The 15,946-nt window shown below is 49.7% G+C and overlaps 1 protein-coding gene across 3 annotated transcripts in view; it reads right to left on the bottom strand.

The window, feature by feature from the left end:
• LOC119436182 (rhophilin-2-like) overlaps positions 1 to 15,946 on the bottom strand; it is a 187,742-nt gene that overhangs the window by 68,617 nt on the left and 103,179 nt on the right. Inside the window, exon 1 of one of the 3 annotated variants that reach the window (XM_037702960.2) lies at positions 4,513 to 4,594. The exons of the other annotated variants lie outside the window; for them this stretch is intronic. Coding sequence (XP_037558888.1) covers positions 4,513 to 4,524 — 12 coding nt within the window. The 5' untranslated portion in view covers positions 4,525 to 4,594. Of the gene's footprint in view, positions 1 to 4,512; positions 4,595 to 15,946 lie in introns of those variants that run through there. 3 annotated transcript variants of the gene reach the window in all.

The raw sequence follows: 15,946 nt of genomic DNA on the forward strand, positions 1-15,946 counted from the left end.
AATCTGCACGCAATGTAGTATGCGAAGCTTACTGTTAACTATCTTGAAAGGCATGCCCCGTCGAGTGCGACGCTAGAAAATGAAACAGCTCGCCGGTGACTCAGGGGAGGAACGAAGACTCAATTTACTTAATTTCAAGGAGAACTTCACGAAGCGACTTGTGAAACCCGGTACAGTATACCCAGCGTGTTTGCTGAACGGTAAGTGACGTATAGCGGCTTATCTTTCGTGCCCTATTACACAGAGCCGCTCTACAACAATTACTCCCGAGAAAGGAGAGAAGTCGATGACCAGAAACGGCGCATAGTGGGACAAAATGTTTGCCATGCATAGAGATAGAGGCGCCTGTTCGGCCAGCCTAAACTGACCAATTATTGGCTGTAATAAGTGGGTCATAAAGGCCAGACGAACAACATCAATCACCGACAGAGCTCGCACGTATCGCTCAGACGTATACCACGTGCCCAAAGCTTCGGCCATGGCACCTCCTTTGAGAACAAAGTGTCACGCGAGACAATTCCACTACGGCGTGCCTCATAATCAGAACTGGTTTTGCCAAGTAAAGCCCCAGAAAGAAGAAGAAGAGACAATTCACGTACTAAACGAAGAAGTCGGTAGAGCACGTGGCAGACGGAAGCAGCACAACAGTTTCCACGAGTTGCTAATACTTCCCTGGGGACGCAGCATAGGATCAAAACAGCGGGTGAGATGAGATAAAATACAACGCTTGATTCATTGGAGCGAACCACGGTCACAAACCAAGCGATACACGTCGTCCGCGAAGACAAAATTTATTTTATTTCAGTCCTTAGTCCAAGAAGTCGCATGTCTCAAACATATGTGCGCCGCCACACCTAATAAACAAGTTCAATAATTCGTAGATGTATGCGTATACCTCATAATCAAATCGTGGCTTTAGCACGTAAAACTCCAGAATGTTTTTAACAGAGGCATAAATTGACACACACAAACACGGAGAAAGGCATGCATTGCAAGAGGACCACCGCCACTACCAACTGTTCCATTATGCCTTCAAATGTCACCAATAAATTGCACACAATACCCCGAAGACATGCGCAGGACTATATACGACAACAGGGGAATAAATAAATTAAATTAAAAAAAAAGACCAAGGAAATGTTTTTGTTTTCAGTTTCATGCCAAGTTTTAACCACGCGCTTTCTGACGAGTCACAAGGATACGGACGTGTCACTGATGCATCTATCTCCGTTTTTCTTAATGTGGTAGGCTCCTAAAATTTCCTTCACAGGCGTGTTCTGGCTTTTTTGCCGTAATTTCTGTGCCTGAGAAGCGCAGCTCACATCTGCGAAATCTACAACGCGCGAGCAAGCGTGCACGCGAATTGCGGACAACCAACTAGCGTTCCTCTTCTAATACAACTTGCCCAATAAGACACACTTCCAATCATCTAGGAAGAAGCATGTGAATGCGTTGCGTAGAGAATCCGTGTTACTGGCACTCAAAAGCATCTGCTGTGCTGCTCCCGCTCCTTCCCTGCAGGCCGTTCCCCAATGATCTACCATGATGCGGTATTTACTACGTTTTTTAATGATAACAGGATGACCACTGCTTCCGATTTTGGCGCTAACAAGTGATAAACTCGGAAGTTTTGGCTCGGCTTACATGTGAGTTCGTGTAGGCATATTTTGCATGCTCACACATGACAGTAACGCAGAACCCGCGCTAACATCTCCTGAGCCGACAGCAGTGCCGTTAAACACATCGTAGACAGCGGAGTGAGTAGCTTTTTCAGTGGAAAAAGGTTTTGAGGCGCCGCCTTTCGTAGTTGATGGAAGCGATAATGTCCCGTCTTGGCCGAAGTGGCAACTGTTTTTTTACGTGGGACCAAATTGATTGCGACCACGTTTCAACGTTAGAAAAATATATTTTGGGGTTTAACGTGCCAAAACCAGAATATGATTTTGAGGCTGCATTCCGATGAGGGCGAAATGCAAAAAACGCACGTGTACTTAGATTTAGATTCACGTTAAAGAATCAAAGGTTGTCAAAAATTAAGTTCTGGTGTTTTAAAAGCCAAAACAACAACCTGATCTTTTTACCTATGAATCTCTGACGTCACAATGACGTACTGGCACTGAGGTTTCGGCGCGAAGTTCATGAAGAGAAGCCTTCATTTCCTTCCGTAATAATGAGCCATTTTTTTCCCAAATGAAACCATAGTTTGCCACTCTAGACATATTGACTATTCATTTTACTGTCCTGTTAAGGTCGATATCAGTGTCTCAAGATGTCCTCCATTCAGTGCTCATGTTCCCAGAAACGTCTTACGGCAAGAACTAACCGAAAAAGTGATACGACTGCAGTTTCGCTCGAAAGATGAGCATATTTACAGAACTAGGATTGCAGTTGTGCTTATAAATGAGACATTAGTCGGTCGAAAAATGAAATCTGCCCACGACGTCATCCACAAGCGCCTCTTCGGTGGCAGAGAATTCGCTACGGACAGCGCAAAAATGGGCTTCAAAACCGGACAGGCACACAATCTGCGAACGCGGTCAGCGACTCCGGGCATCTCTGCTCCAGCGGCGTACAAAACAAAGGAGAAGCACCGAAGAAAGTTACAGGGAAGGCGAAGAACATCCAGGAAGGTGGGGAAGGAGGTTGCCCCTCCGCGTGCTGCACCAGATGTGGCAGCGGTCGGCGAACACGTGGCCAACCACCACAACCGGGCGCGCCGGTCACGTGGCACGGGAAGCCACGTTTTGCAGCCGCCTGACATCACGTCCGGCTATTCCACCCTGCCCTTTCCGGGGGTGAGGGAGAAGACAGGCATGCCGGCCGGCCGCCGTAGGCATGCGGTCAGTAGGCAAGGCTTCGGATAGGTAGAGGGGATCACGCGGACCCTCACTTCTCCCCCACCTCCGCAGCTTTCCGAGGTCGCCCGAGCAGGTCACGAATTCCTACTTTTGTTTACAAACAAGGACAGCGCTACAAAAACGCCGAGCTGCCCATAGCTGGCCACTGGTCTCCCTCCCTCCCTCCCCCCCCCCCCCCGCTCCCCTTACTCACAAAAACAGCGACGAAGGGGGGCCACCCTTGGCCGAAAATTCCGCCGAAGTCTTTTCTTTGCCTCCCCGAGTTTGCTCCATTCTATATGCAAGTTTGGTTCCAGCTGCCGGTCACCCTTCGAAACCTGAGCTGTTCTCCTCTCTTCACAAATAGGTGAGATTCGAGAAATAAGAGGCACGCCGAGAACTACGTACAAGTACTGACCGAGCACCACGCCGTATTGCACCAACTTTTGGGGGGACTTCACAGCAGCAATTCACGAACAGACGCGAGCTGTCCCTTCGGCTTCACGCAAAAGTAGCGAAAAATTGCAGCACACTTGGAACAGCACGACAAGCAAAAGAACAACAGAGCGCTGCCCTGTGGTTCCTTTTGTGTGTCCTGTGCCGCGCTATTTAAGAATCTGCTGTTTAACAAGACGTACCAACCAGCCTAACTGAACACGCAAATAACAAGCTACGCACTCTGCTATTTTGAAAATGCCAGTAATTGCCGCTACGTATGAGTGGCAAACTTAGTCAATGAAGTGCGACCTGTGGTCAATGTATCATACAGTCTAGCCACTGGTACAGTTTTACTGCTTCAGTAGTGCGAACGAACGCGAAACGACGTCAATGAAGGCCTGTGTATGCAACCGGAAAATCGCAGTGACCATAAGCGCACTATCTGAGGATCAAGCGAGCACAATCATTCTGCACCGCAAACAGGGAGACACGAACTCATAAAACGTTACCGCAACCTGACTAGATCGCGACGATACGAAAGAACAGAAAAATGCGGCTTAAAAGAAAAAAAAAATGGGACAGTGACACAACCACCGTGCGATAAAGTCGATCTCCGCAGGTGAACGGACGGGCGAAAGAGCTACGACGAAATCTCGCGAGAGTGACGTCACATGACCATTTCCCGGTTCGTCCGCAGTCGAGCACGAGCAGCGAAACTCGCTGGCCGGCACACTCTCCGGTCGACGGACGGGTTTCGACAGCCACGTGACATACTTGAAAGCGTCTCGAGAAATGGTGAAACGCGCCGATCGAGGTATCTCCGCGTAAGCCGCGAGACCGGATGAATTCCTGTCGAACCGACGATAGCCGCCTAATGCGCGACGTGACTTAGGCGCGAGCAATGTGTGAACGCCGGCACGGCGTCACCCCGGTACCTTGGAATTGCGATGCTAATAAAGTCGCGCCGAACAGCTGCGTGCGAGTACCTCAATAACCCAGCTGATGCCCAACATGCGTTCCCTCACTTCTGCAGCAGAGAGTACCGAAAATGTTCCGCGACAGCCGAAACACCACGTTGCCCCGAAATGTAAACAGAACGACATGCCGTCCGGAATGCACGGCAGCGAGGCGTCCCAAGAGAGGCGCGCTGTTGCACTGCAATCCGTGCGATCACGCCCTCTAAAAAAAGAACTCGTTCAGACCGACGAACATAAGCGAAAGTGGGGAATGTACTCACATCTTCAGCCATGGAACCCGCCGAAGGCAGCGGCCAGAGAACATGCACGATTAGGCGCACACAGCGGCATGAGTAGCGCAGCGGGCGGAATACCGAAGAAGCGACGGTGGCGCCTCCGCTTGCGCCTGGCGGTGACAGCCACAACTACAGCGCCCTCCGCGGCGTCGGCTCGCCGCGGCGCTTCCCCCAGTCGCTCGGTCACCCTCCTCCCGGCGGGGGGCGCGGCGCGTGCTTTGAACCACCCCCCTACCTTGCTTTCGGTTTACCTCACGTGCCTGTTCACCAATTCAAATGGAGTTGGGCGTAACGTATGCATCAAGCACGCACATAGGTGCGGAATATCAGCGTGCGAATAAACAGCAAACGAACTAATACGAGTGCACGCAAGCAGTACGCATCAAGTTTTTAACGCCACAAAAGGGCAGCAGGGGGCACATTTTTTTAGCCTTCCGGCTTGCGATGCTCTTATTTCGGCGCGGAGTCACGATCCCGACAGAATCAAGCTTAAGGGACCCTTCCAGTGGCCGAACGGCGGAGCACTCGCAAACACCTCAAAAAGTGCTCTCTGCCGGCTTCTGCGGCGCCAGCGACACTGGCCTGTGATTACTTGGATATCTCTTTATTTCTTTGCCACTCCAATTCATTGTACTTGTTCCTGATGTGAACGCTCCTTGGGGATCCACATTTGGTTTCAATAAACGTTGCAAATTACCCGTGAATACACGCAATATTGACTCGCGACTGGCCGCTCGAGGCACTTTGCGTGTTCGCGGGCTTTTTTCACGCTCGGGAAAACACTTTATGTAGCATGTTATGAGCCACAGAAAGCTGTATTGGGAGTTTTTCATGTTGCTCTACAATTTTCTCACTGGCACTTTTCATGTAATTATAATATTTCAGAAGTCGATTAATGAATTAGGGCTAATTATGTAATTAGGCGGAATGCAACAAATAATCTGTGTATCTCGAAGCGACGGCAAACAACATTGCCTTGGTTCTGTCCAGCTACGTGGCATTTGAATATTTTTAAATCTTGGTGCATGATAGTTGGGACACCCTGTATAGTGTCGACCGAGAGCCGACATGAAACAACGTGAAAGAAAATGTCTTAAAAAGCTGCAAATTTCGTAGAAAGCGAATAAGGTTAACAGAGGGACCTTGGTAAAGACCTTGGTTGTCAGCCGCTAGCTCCCGGGTAAAAATAAAAAAATAAAAAAAAATCCATGCTCTAAAGTGAGCAGGCAGAACCATCCGTACACCGAATAATATGCGTGGTACACTCGACGTAGATGGTGAATCCCTGGCCCGACGATAACTGTTGAAATTGCGCTCCCACAGACTTACGCGCTCAAAACCAAATCGGACAAATAAATTTACGCTTTCGTGTATACTTTAGTAGTTGGAGTTTACTTGAACAAGAGATATAAAAAAAAATACATTGTTGTCGAGGGGCTAGACATAAAGGCAAATGTTGCCTAAGTGTCAATACCCATTATAGCAAAGTGACAACACTAAGAGGGTGACACAAAAAAGGAATAATTAATAACCATAAAGAAATCAATTGCCAAGACAAACAAGTGGAGCGCGATGACAAAGCAAGATTTAATGAAAGGACAGTGCGGTCAAAGAAATCGGACAATGAAAAAACACGACATGCAGTACTTAAAGCTCTGCGCTGGCCAAGGGACAGCAAGTATGTACTCAGATGCTTATTGAAAGAATGAACTGATATGCTTTTCTGAATCAATAACATAATTGTGACTCGGAGATAATGACTCGGAGATAACTGGGCAGAACTATGCGTTTCGGTACCGCAGCTATACGTACGTAATCCACTTATATTCGTGCAATCGCAAGTTGGGCGCGCCCAAGTCATGTGTCCGCACACTGCTTGTACGACTCATGTCAGTTCTTGACAGGTTATCTCTGGAGAAGGCCATGAAAGCACATCGAAGCAAATTTCTGCCCGGTAATTTTTGATACAATAACAGTGGCTCTCTTAACAGCGAAGTACCAAGACCTCTAGGGCGTTTCCTTCTCCGTATTTTTCTTTGGCAGAGCTCCCGGAAAGTGTCCATTGAAAACCACAAGCTCTATTCCTTTGTTGTGTCTCAGAATAAAAATGTGGTTGATCCCTCTTATATAGGATCGGTATAGAACACGAAAGTGAAACGTGTCTTCACAGAAGTAGTGTAATGTTTATTGCACATTTGATATAATGTCTATTGGTGTTTGTGGCCTAAAGCGCCCTTAGGCGTTGATGCACCCACGCTGAGCCTTGGCACGTTCTCCTCCATCACGACTACCAACGTCGATGACCATGAGCAACCGTCGTGCATATGGAAGCTGCACTGCATACGCTGCACACGCTAGCACAACGCGAAAGACGAAGCACTAACTGACACACTAATACAACGCGCAAGACAAAGCACGTAACTGAATCGTCACCGAGTCAAATCAGCGCGTACAGCGCGTCGTAATTGCAGCCTCCGCGATCAACTTCAGAAACATTTTCAGAGCTAATTGCGGAGGCCACGCTCCGCTGTGCTGAGTACGGTGAACGCCACCTGGCGTTGGTAGTGCTTGTTGATGCCAGCGTCCCTTCGAATGCTGGCATCGAGGCGTCGTAGCGCTGAGACCACCGAAGCGTTCACTGTCGGTGCGCGTTAGTGTCATAATGCAGTACTTCTCTTTTCTGCTCGTAGGCGGCGGCACCGCCCCGAGCAAGAGCGCGGGTACACGGAGGAGTGTTAGATATATAAGGCGCGTCTGTGTAGCACTCTGCAAATGCGTTTGTGGCGCAATGGGTTAAACGCTCGGCGATCTATCGTCGCGGACCGAGAGGTCGTGGGTTCGATTTCCAAATTTTGCATGTTTGTGGAACTTTTTCTTCTGGTTTCTTTCTTTGTATTATGTTCTATGACGTATTTCCGTGACGGAAATACGTCAGTGAAGTCTTGGTGGACCCCGGCATAAAACACTTTCGTGTTAAAAAAAAAAATGAATAAAGCGCAGGTGTCTTGCGCTCCGGAGGCCGTGCGCATCGGCGCGCGCCTTCCACAAGCCCCGCGAGCCGCCCATTTACTACGCTCTCACTTGCAAAGAGCCAGGGATGCAAGCGGACCTGGAGGAGTTGCTACGACAGGAGAACGTCGAGCGAATCAACGCTACGGTGGTCAAGCTCTGCTTACAGCTCTCAGGGCGGTATTGTAGGCGCTTGGGTTACTAAGACAAACCTCGACAATAAACAAGGATGCTTGCGCTCTTTTGGCTCGTAATGAAAGGCGTTACACGACGCGACAAGGAGACCGAGTGCCACGAATGCCGGATTTGAATTTACAGCGTTTCCCGGCCACGTCGTCGATCACGCCGGTATGGCAAGGGCGAAATGCACGGGCGCCAATAACACAGCCGTTTTCAGAAAACGACTTTCTAAACCGCAGAAAACACAGATCCTAGAACTACAGAACCCGGGTTCACAACGCGAGAGTGCGCGCGCGCACACACGCGCCGACTTCGCTAACTGAAAAAAATCCGCCTCCATTCCACCCTGTGAAAGTGGATGTACTTACAGCGGAACTGGTGCCTACGTGACGTCGTTACACAAGCACGACCACCACAAGCGACGTACAGTGCCAGCGGAAAATATTAGCACTAGTGACTGGCGGCCGGAGCGGCAAAATCACCGACACGCGGCTCAAGTGACTGGTGGCCGGGGCGGCAAAATAACGACACGCTTTTTTTTTTATGACGGCCACCCCTGCTTTGGAAAATGGAATGTGCCGCTCCGGCCACCAGTCACTTGTGCCGCGTGTCGTGATTTTGCTGCTCCGCCCGCCAGTCACTAGTGCTAATATTTTTCCGCTGGCACTGTAGTATAAGTCACGCGCGCGCACACGTGTACGGAAGTGCAGCACACATCCTCAATCTTCTAGGCCCTCCGTCAAGCGCCTCCTTGAACTAATTTAATGTTTAGAAATAAATTGCGTCAGAAAATGCGTAAAGTACGCCTTACACATTAGCTGCCGACGTAATAGCTTCGGATTTTTATTCAAATATACGAGAAAACAAATTTGTTACGCGGAAACTGAAACGCGGAGCCCTTTTGCAGCTGCTGTTTGAGGTCTGTCTGGGTGGCTGCGGCCGCTATAGGTACAGCGGTGTCATTAGCACATCCTCATTCTTGCAGGCCCTCGCGCAAACGCGTTATTGAGGTAATTGAATTTCTCAAAGTAAAATGCGTCAGAAAATTCGTAAAGTGCGATTTACGCACGACCTGCAGACATGAAAGCATCGGACTGTAATTCAAATATACGGGAAAACATAATTCTGTTACGCGGAAACGCAAACGCCTTTTCCAGCTGCCGTTTATTGGGTGAGCACGCCACGAAAAATCCCGGCCAACCAGAGGCTAACAGCTTTGCTGTGAAACTCAACGATTCATATCGTATTTTATGCGCAGGCAAAAGAATCTGCGCGGCCGAACCGCTCCGTCGTAAGCTTTTATCTAGGTTTGCCCCAAATTCACACGGACACGCGTATACACGCACGACAGAGACGCCAGATATATTCTTCTCAAAGCAAAATGAGTCCGTTTCAGACACTCGTGCTGTACGGCTTTGAGTGGGCACGCCAGGCATAATCACCTTGCGGCATGCATATTGCACAGAATACATTGCTTTGGCTACCACCGCCGCCAATCGGTGTTTCCGCAATGTGTATGGTCCCCGCGTTATTCAATCTGCTGCTCTTACAAGCATGGAGGAAGCAAAATTTTTCCTTCCTCCATGCTTACACGCGTGACGGAGAAAACAACGGAATGGTTTGCGACACCACGCGGGGACTGACGTCTCCCGTGACTCGCGTCGATCAGCTGCCGCCGAGCAACGCGCAGTCGCTCATCTCCAACGAAAGAGATCGCGCTTTTGTACATGCAAATATGCCATCGGCATTTCGGTCGCCGTTTTGTAAACACCGTGTGGCGCTACATAGAAAAGCGAGTCGTCGAAATGGAAGTTACGTCACCGCTGTGCAGTCGCGGAGGTTTCGCATGGCACCGCGCTTGTATATACATATTCGATTAAGAGGTCAGCTTTATATTAGCAGTCGTGCGCTAAGCACCACTGTCCCAAAGCTTAAAAGACAGCACATTGCGCCCGCAAGAAGGAAGGAAAGGCAGGTGCACGGTGTTTACGTATAATGTCTAATTTACATTTGAAGTGACAAGCCGCCGAAGGCCAGCGGCTACGGCGTTCAGGGCGAGCATACACGAGGTCGCGGTTGCGACTCCCGCGAATGCAACACCGCCTATGCACAGAGTTTTCGGTACTCGTTGAAGAAGCTCTAGTCGAAACCAACCCGAAGTATGTATCCGTCCGCTAAATCATCCATCAGTGTTTCTCTGGAGCGTTCGTTTGTGGAACTTTATTTAAAACCGCGATATGGTCAAAACTTTAGCTTGCTATAGTATACGGCTTGGTGGCTGAAAAAGCGGCGCCGAACACGGGACAAGTAAGACAGCGTGTAAATCTCACCAGTATATATACCAGCAGATGCTGTTTTACGGCCACGCAGTGGCCGTAAAACAGCATCTGAATTAAAATTAGACGTTTGCACGTGGTTTCAGCGCAAACTGTTGACGCAAGAAAATAAGAAAAAAAAAAAAAAAAGAAAGAAAGAAAAAAAAAGCACGCGTTGTCATGTTGTAGCCGCTTTCAAGATGTTCAACTACATTACCCGATTAAGCAAGACACGAAACACAGTGATTGGGTTCACAAGGGTTCAGAAAAGGTTATGTTCAGTCAGAGTGCAACTATTTTCAAGGTGAGACAGCTTGCCCATCACGAGTAAGCTAAACTCTGCCCGGATGCACGCGCTTTCCTTGCATCACCTGTTCACGTGAACGCTAGGCCAGCTGTGCAGTGAAAGACGTCGCTCAGGCTTCCGAGCAGTTTCGCAACATATAATGGCTTGCAGCCCCAGGGACACCGAGTTTCTTATTATTACGAGGGCGGCGCAGGTCGGAGGCCGCGAGGCCTTGCAGGATGGACGTTGGTGCTTCAAGGGCGATTCCTCTGAAAGGCCGCGCTGTCCTGAACACGAGGAGCCCGACAGAGTGATAAAGGAAGAGAGAGAGCGAAAAAGATGTGGCCAGAAGCCACTGCGGTGATGAGGAGGAGGAATTTTCGAGCTATTCGCAACGACTTGGTTGCCAGGTGCCGCGGGCGGAAGTTCTTTTCACGATGATATCTGCCACATTTTATACAACAGCGAAGTCTCAATGCGCGCGGTGCTGCCGACTGCAAGCACTGGGGCTCGTGTTGAGCGTACACAGCGCCCCACAGCGATCCGCGATCGCCTTTGACAGACGCTGTATGTGGTCAGCTGTGGATATTTGGCGCGCCCACAAAGAACTCGGTGTATAGGTGTTAGATATGGCTAGCCGAGCGCCGGCTGCCGCGACTTCATACAAGAAATCACCCGCCGTCGCATACACATTCCAAAGCTTTTCTGCTGGATGGCGGGGAGTGTTGGCCTAACGACGTCGCACTGCGCACCAGTGAGCTTCAAGCAACCTGCGCACGTGAGCACGAAAATTTGTCCCCTTTCCATCGCCATTTACCCTTCGTGCACCAAAGAGAGAGTAAAGCGAAGTGCGGCAACCACAGGTCAAGCTGAACAAGCTTGCCTTTGAAACAAACGACAAGCTTCGCTTCCGTCGCCATTACAGTATATATAATCATGCGTCAACATGCGGCGCAAGTCGGTTCAGCCTGGCTGCCACGACGTCTCGCCGGTGTCGTATAAGGGCAGCGCAGTTGGCGCTATAGTCGCGTGCCGACGGGGGACATGGCAGTGAGCCTTGTTTAGCGACGAGTTTATTTAAGTCGCCCCGAAGGAACGCGTTATCACCACTCTAGCGGCGCCAGTTGGCTTTCTTGAAACCCGTACCAAACCTAAGACTAGGTGACATTTTGAGCAACCACGGCTTTCTATCAGAGAGAAGTGGTGTCCGCGTGAGCAAATGTTTCCCCTCTATATACCCGTGCGTCGATGTGTACAATGGCTGTGTAGGTCCAAGTGCAAATGGCTCACATGCATTAAAGAGACTGTTCGCCCTATATCGAAGAGCGACGCCGACCAAAAGACCTACATACACTTTCAATCACTGAGCAAAGAACGACGGCTCGGTTTTCACTGACGCCTGAGGCCCGTATACTCACAAGACAAGCGAAGAGTAGCTCGCACTTGGCCGCAGTGAAAGTAGCGCTAGGTATTGTAAAAGAGGCTCAGCAAGCCTGATGTCTCCGTTTTGTGCCTGATGCACAGTCAAAGAGCTCAGCAGTAAATGTCAACACCGATAGCTAGCAAGTGTAATCCTCCGTTTCAATTCTCCATCAATGTTGTTCAACTCTTGAGTTCGCCGGTTGTGTTAGCGAATCATTTAAGACACGCAGGTTCCACAACAGGCTGACATCCTTCAGGCGCTACAGCTTCAAGGATGTATACTACAGTGCAGCTTGCCAGAGACTAAAGCAACCGAAAGCCGGGCTCGTTTATCTTGATAAAAGAACAGGGAGGACATATAATTTAGCGCCCGATGTGTCTCTCTGTTGTGCCTGCCATTCTTGCATTGAAACTTCAAAACGAATTGCCAGATCTTCACGAGAAACTGAGCAGGCAGTTGAGTCGCATACAAGCGCCGAAATTGCGAGATAAAAGATTTAAAAAAAAGATGGGAAGAACTACTGGCACATGCACGCCAAACTACGTAAAGCTTCTGTGAAACAAGAAAATGAACAGAGGTTAGATGGGGGGAAAATAATATGAGGAGGAGGACGGGGAGGAGATAAATTAAACTTCAAGAGACAATCCCAGTGGCATTCAGTGCCAGAAAGGGCAAATATGACCGGCTTCCGGCACTACATATCTTCCTCTGACCATTGCCTTAATATTAAAACAATGAAGCCTGAAATGGCGGCTGAGATAGAATACAAATAAGGAAGGGAAGTTAACCAGGTTGCAACTGGTTTGCTGCCTCGCACTGTGCGAGGGGAGCACAATAAAAGAATACTCATCTCATTGTGGCGTTCCGCGTTTGAAATGTGCTTGGAAGCTCCTCGCGAAAACCGTGCATCTGCGACAAACACAAAGATGAAGGACCGTGTGGCGTCGGCTCGCGTGGAGGCAGTCAAATTTTTTCGCAGTCAGTCAGTCAGTTTCGCCGAATGTACAAAGAATGGTATGCAGCATATGAGAGGTAGGACAATGTTAAGCTGTTGTTTTCACATGTTTGACGCGGTCAGAAAACCTCAGGTTTGCTCCATGCAGATGCAGGTGGAGATGGATGGCCAGAGACGCGGTCACGACAGCATGCTGCCGATGTGACCACATGCACGTCAGCTTAACTGTCAGAATTGTGGTCAACTGGCACCACGAACAGAGGCAAGTGCTGTTTGGACCTGCTCGGTTACGACGAGAATCAATTCCTAGACGACTTGTCCACCCTTGCTCATTCGTGTCGTAGCACGCCGAGCTTATTGTCATCGGCTGCGGAATAAGGTAACGATGACGCTACCTTTTTGCAAAGAAGGTGTCTTTAGCGGACATAATGTATCAACTTCAAACCTGTAAAGAAAGAAAAAGGAGCCCATGCCTAATAGAAGACAAGGAATTTCTGAACGTCGGCTATCTCACTTGTCGCGTCGTCCGTCAAGGCATGAAGCGCTGAAGCTTTTTACTATATAAGGGCTGTTTGTACAGACGTTGCACCATCAAGGCAAACCTCATAGGAATTCGCGTTTATTTTTGACGAAGGCAGTCGTATCAATATGCATTAGTTTTTTGTTGTATTTTTGAGTCGCGCTGTACGCACGCCTTAAGACGCCTCGCGCGCCCCGCGTAAATACATAAATGGCATTCTTGAATATAACAATTCACGCCCCACGTAAGTATAAATGACTATCGTGCATATCGAGCATGGCGTACTTGCTTGTTGCACGGTACATGGACGTTTTTGCATTACGCCCCCATCAAAATGAGGCCATCGTGGGCGGGATTTAAAAAAAAAATAGATTAGTTGTTTCTTTTGCTTATCACGTAGCCTTATCACGTCGTAGAGCATAGGCGCGAACTCGTTAGCTTGTCTTATCGTGCCGCCTTTAACGTCCCGTTCACGTAATCTACAGCCACAACGTAATCTACAGCCAGAAGCATAATTATTATGCTTTCGTGATCGATGTCGACAATTAGCACTTTGCTCATGCCGCTCCAGAAGAAGTATTTGGCCCCAACAAAGTGCACAATACAAACCTTCATTGGCGCAGTCACATGCTTGCCGATCGGGAGCTTCACCAAATAGCTACTATTCCTCTACTTCTACTCTTGCACTCTAAACACGGTAATTTATATATAAGTGAAAGTTCTTACATCTTATAATAAGAAGCAGAGCTTAGCTATACAGTAAAATAACGCAAGAGACTGGCGTGCTTGGATGTATCGTTTTTTTTTTTTTTTTTTTCGTTTGGTCTGAATAACATCTGAATATAGATGTTATTAGAATTGGCAAGGCCATGTGTAAATTCATGTCTAGATCAGACTCAGAATTTTAAACCTGTTGTAACATGATCCGTGGCGCCGCAGTTTATTATTGCTGGCTCCTGTAAATTTTACGCGGAATGATGTATAAGCTTTACTCTTGACATAACTTTAGGCCTCGCATGATCATTACGTTGGGCATTACTAGTAATTGTGCCGTTTAACTCTGAAAGTGTGAATATGTGCACCTTTGTAAATGTTGCCCTGTTTATAGTGCCTATACTTCCAGTGACAAGGTGGACCGAGAGTTCCTTCCTTCGATGAAGCTTCCCCGTCGCACCTCGTGTACGGTGGCAAACCGCGCGTGGAGCTGGAGCGCAGGGTGGTTGCGGGTGCGCCCGCAACCGGCAGCACGCCCTCACCATCCCCAGTGCTGCTCCAGACGCGCGGAGCACACGTGGCCGCGCCCGGGCGGCGCGCGCGTGCGCGCTCACACAAGCGTGGCAAAGACGTCCGCGCGCTCTGCGAGCAGCCACGCCTGCTGCCTCGAGGGCGCCCGCGGCGTTGCCGCCACACGCTCGACGCAACGACGTGACGACGCATGTGCGCCACGCGGTACTACCAGTGCCTGCCCCCCCGCCGGAACAACAACCCCGCCCTTCGTGGTACCACCACCGGAGCAGAAAGATGCGTGCGCGACGCGACCTGCACTTTCACTGCGATTTGGCGCGCCAGCATCTGGCTGGGTCTCACAGCGAAGCGAGGTATTCCTGTCTGCGCAACACACATGATTGACGATGCTAATCACAGTCGCGGAGCCACGCGCATACACCGACGCTGACCGTGGCGTGCGAACTTGTTCGCGACAGCGCGCAGCATGCCAAGAGGAGGGGCTTCTCGGCGCGACTGAACGCCGGGGTCTGCCACGGAGCGAACCATCGACAGCGCAGAAACACATCGACGGGGAATCGAAGCAGGCTCGATGATCCGAACTACGTCGCTTATCAAAGACAACTCGCAACAAATCCAAACGCGAAAGCGTTCAATGTGAAATTCGCGCGGCTTCTTCTTGCCGCTGACGTTGCAGTTCCGTGCAATACCGCGAAGATGCCTCTTGGACACCGGTAATCTCGCGAAGGTGAACTCAGCACTTATTGTCCCTTTATTCGCGCAGTGATTTAGCGAAAAAACCTAGCAGTAAAAGTGAAATCCGCGGACTGTCCCTCACCGCCTACTTACCGCCGAAACTGCCTGCTCTGAAAGAGCTTCGGTGAATATCAACGACGCTTCTCCGATTTGCACCTACTGAGCGAACAGCGTTGAGGCTGGCGTGAGGGCGACGACCCGATAAAGAGAAAGTGACAGTGGTGTCGCAAGTTGTGGCAGTCTCAACGCAAGATTCCTGTTTCAGTCCACGGGTCACCTCTACGACATAACGTTGTGTTAGGTTTGGCGTACTTGCCGAAGAGCGGAGGCCGCAGTCATTGTGATACCGACGTCAATCAGCATTCCACCGAGTCAACGTGGACACTGAAATGCTGCAAGATTCGGCATTCCTACCAGAAGCACGGTGCGTCTTTCACTGACGGCAAATTGGTAGACTTCGGCGGGGGAACGATGTTGCAGTAAAGCCCTTGTTTGGGCTGTTGGTGCACTCTTGAACATATAAGAGGGCAGCGCGAAAACCAAGGACGAACAAAGGGACGCGCACTTTGCATCCCCCTTTCCAGGACCAGCTTGGGGGCAGCCGTGCGTGCTTTGTATCATCCTTCTCCTGCTCGGACGCGGTGTGCTGGGCCGGTATGAACCATCGGAATAATCGATTGGGACATTACCCGTTTCCCCAGCGAGTGATCTAGGGAAGACGGAGGGTTTTTAAGAGACATCCTCTTTGTGG

Source organism: Dermacentor silvarum, chromosome 1 (genome assembly GCF_013339745.2).
Source record: "Dermacentor silvarum isolate Dsil-2018 chromosome 1, BIME_Dsil_1.4, whole genome shotgun sequence".
NCBI lineage: Eukaryota > Metazoa > Arthropoda > Arachnida > Ixodida > Ixodidae > Dermacentor > Dermacentor silvarum.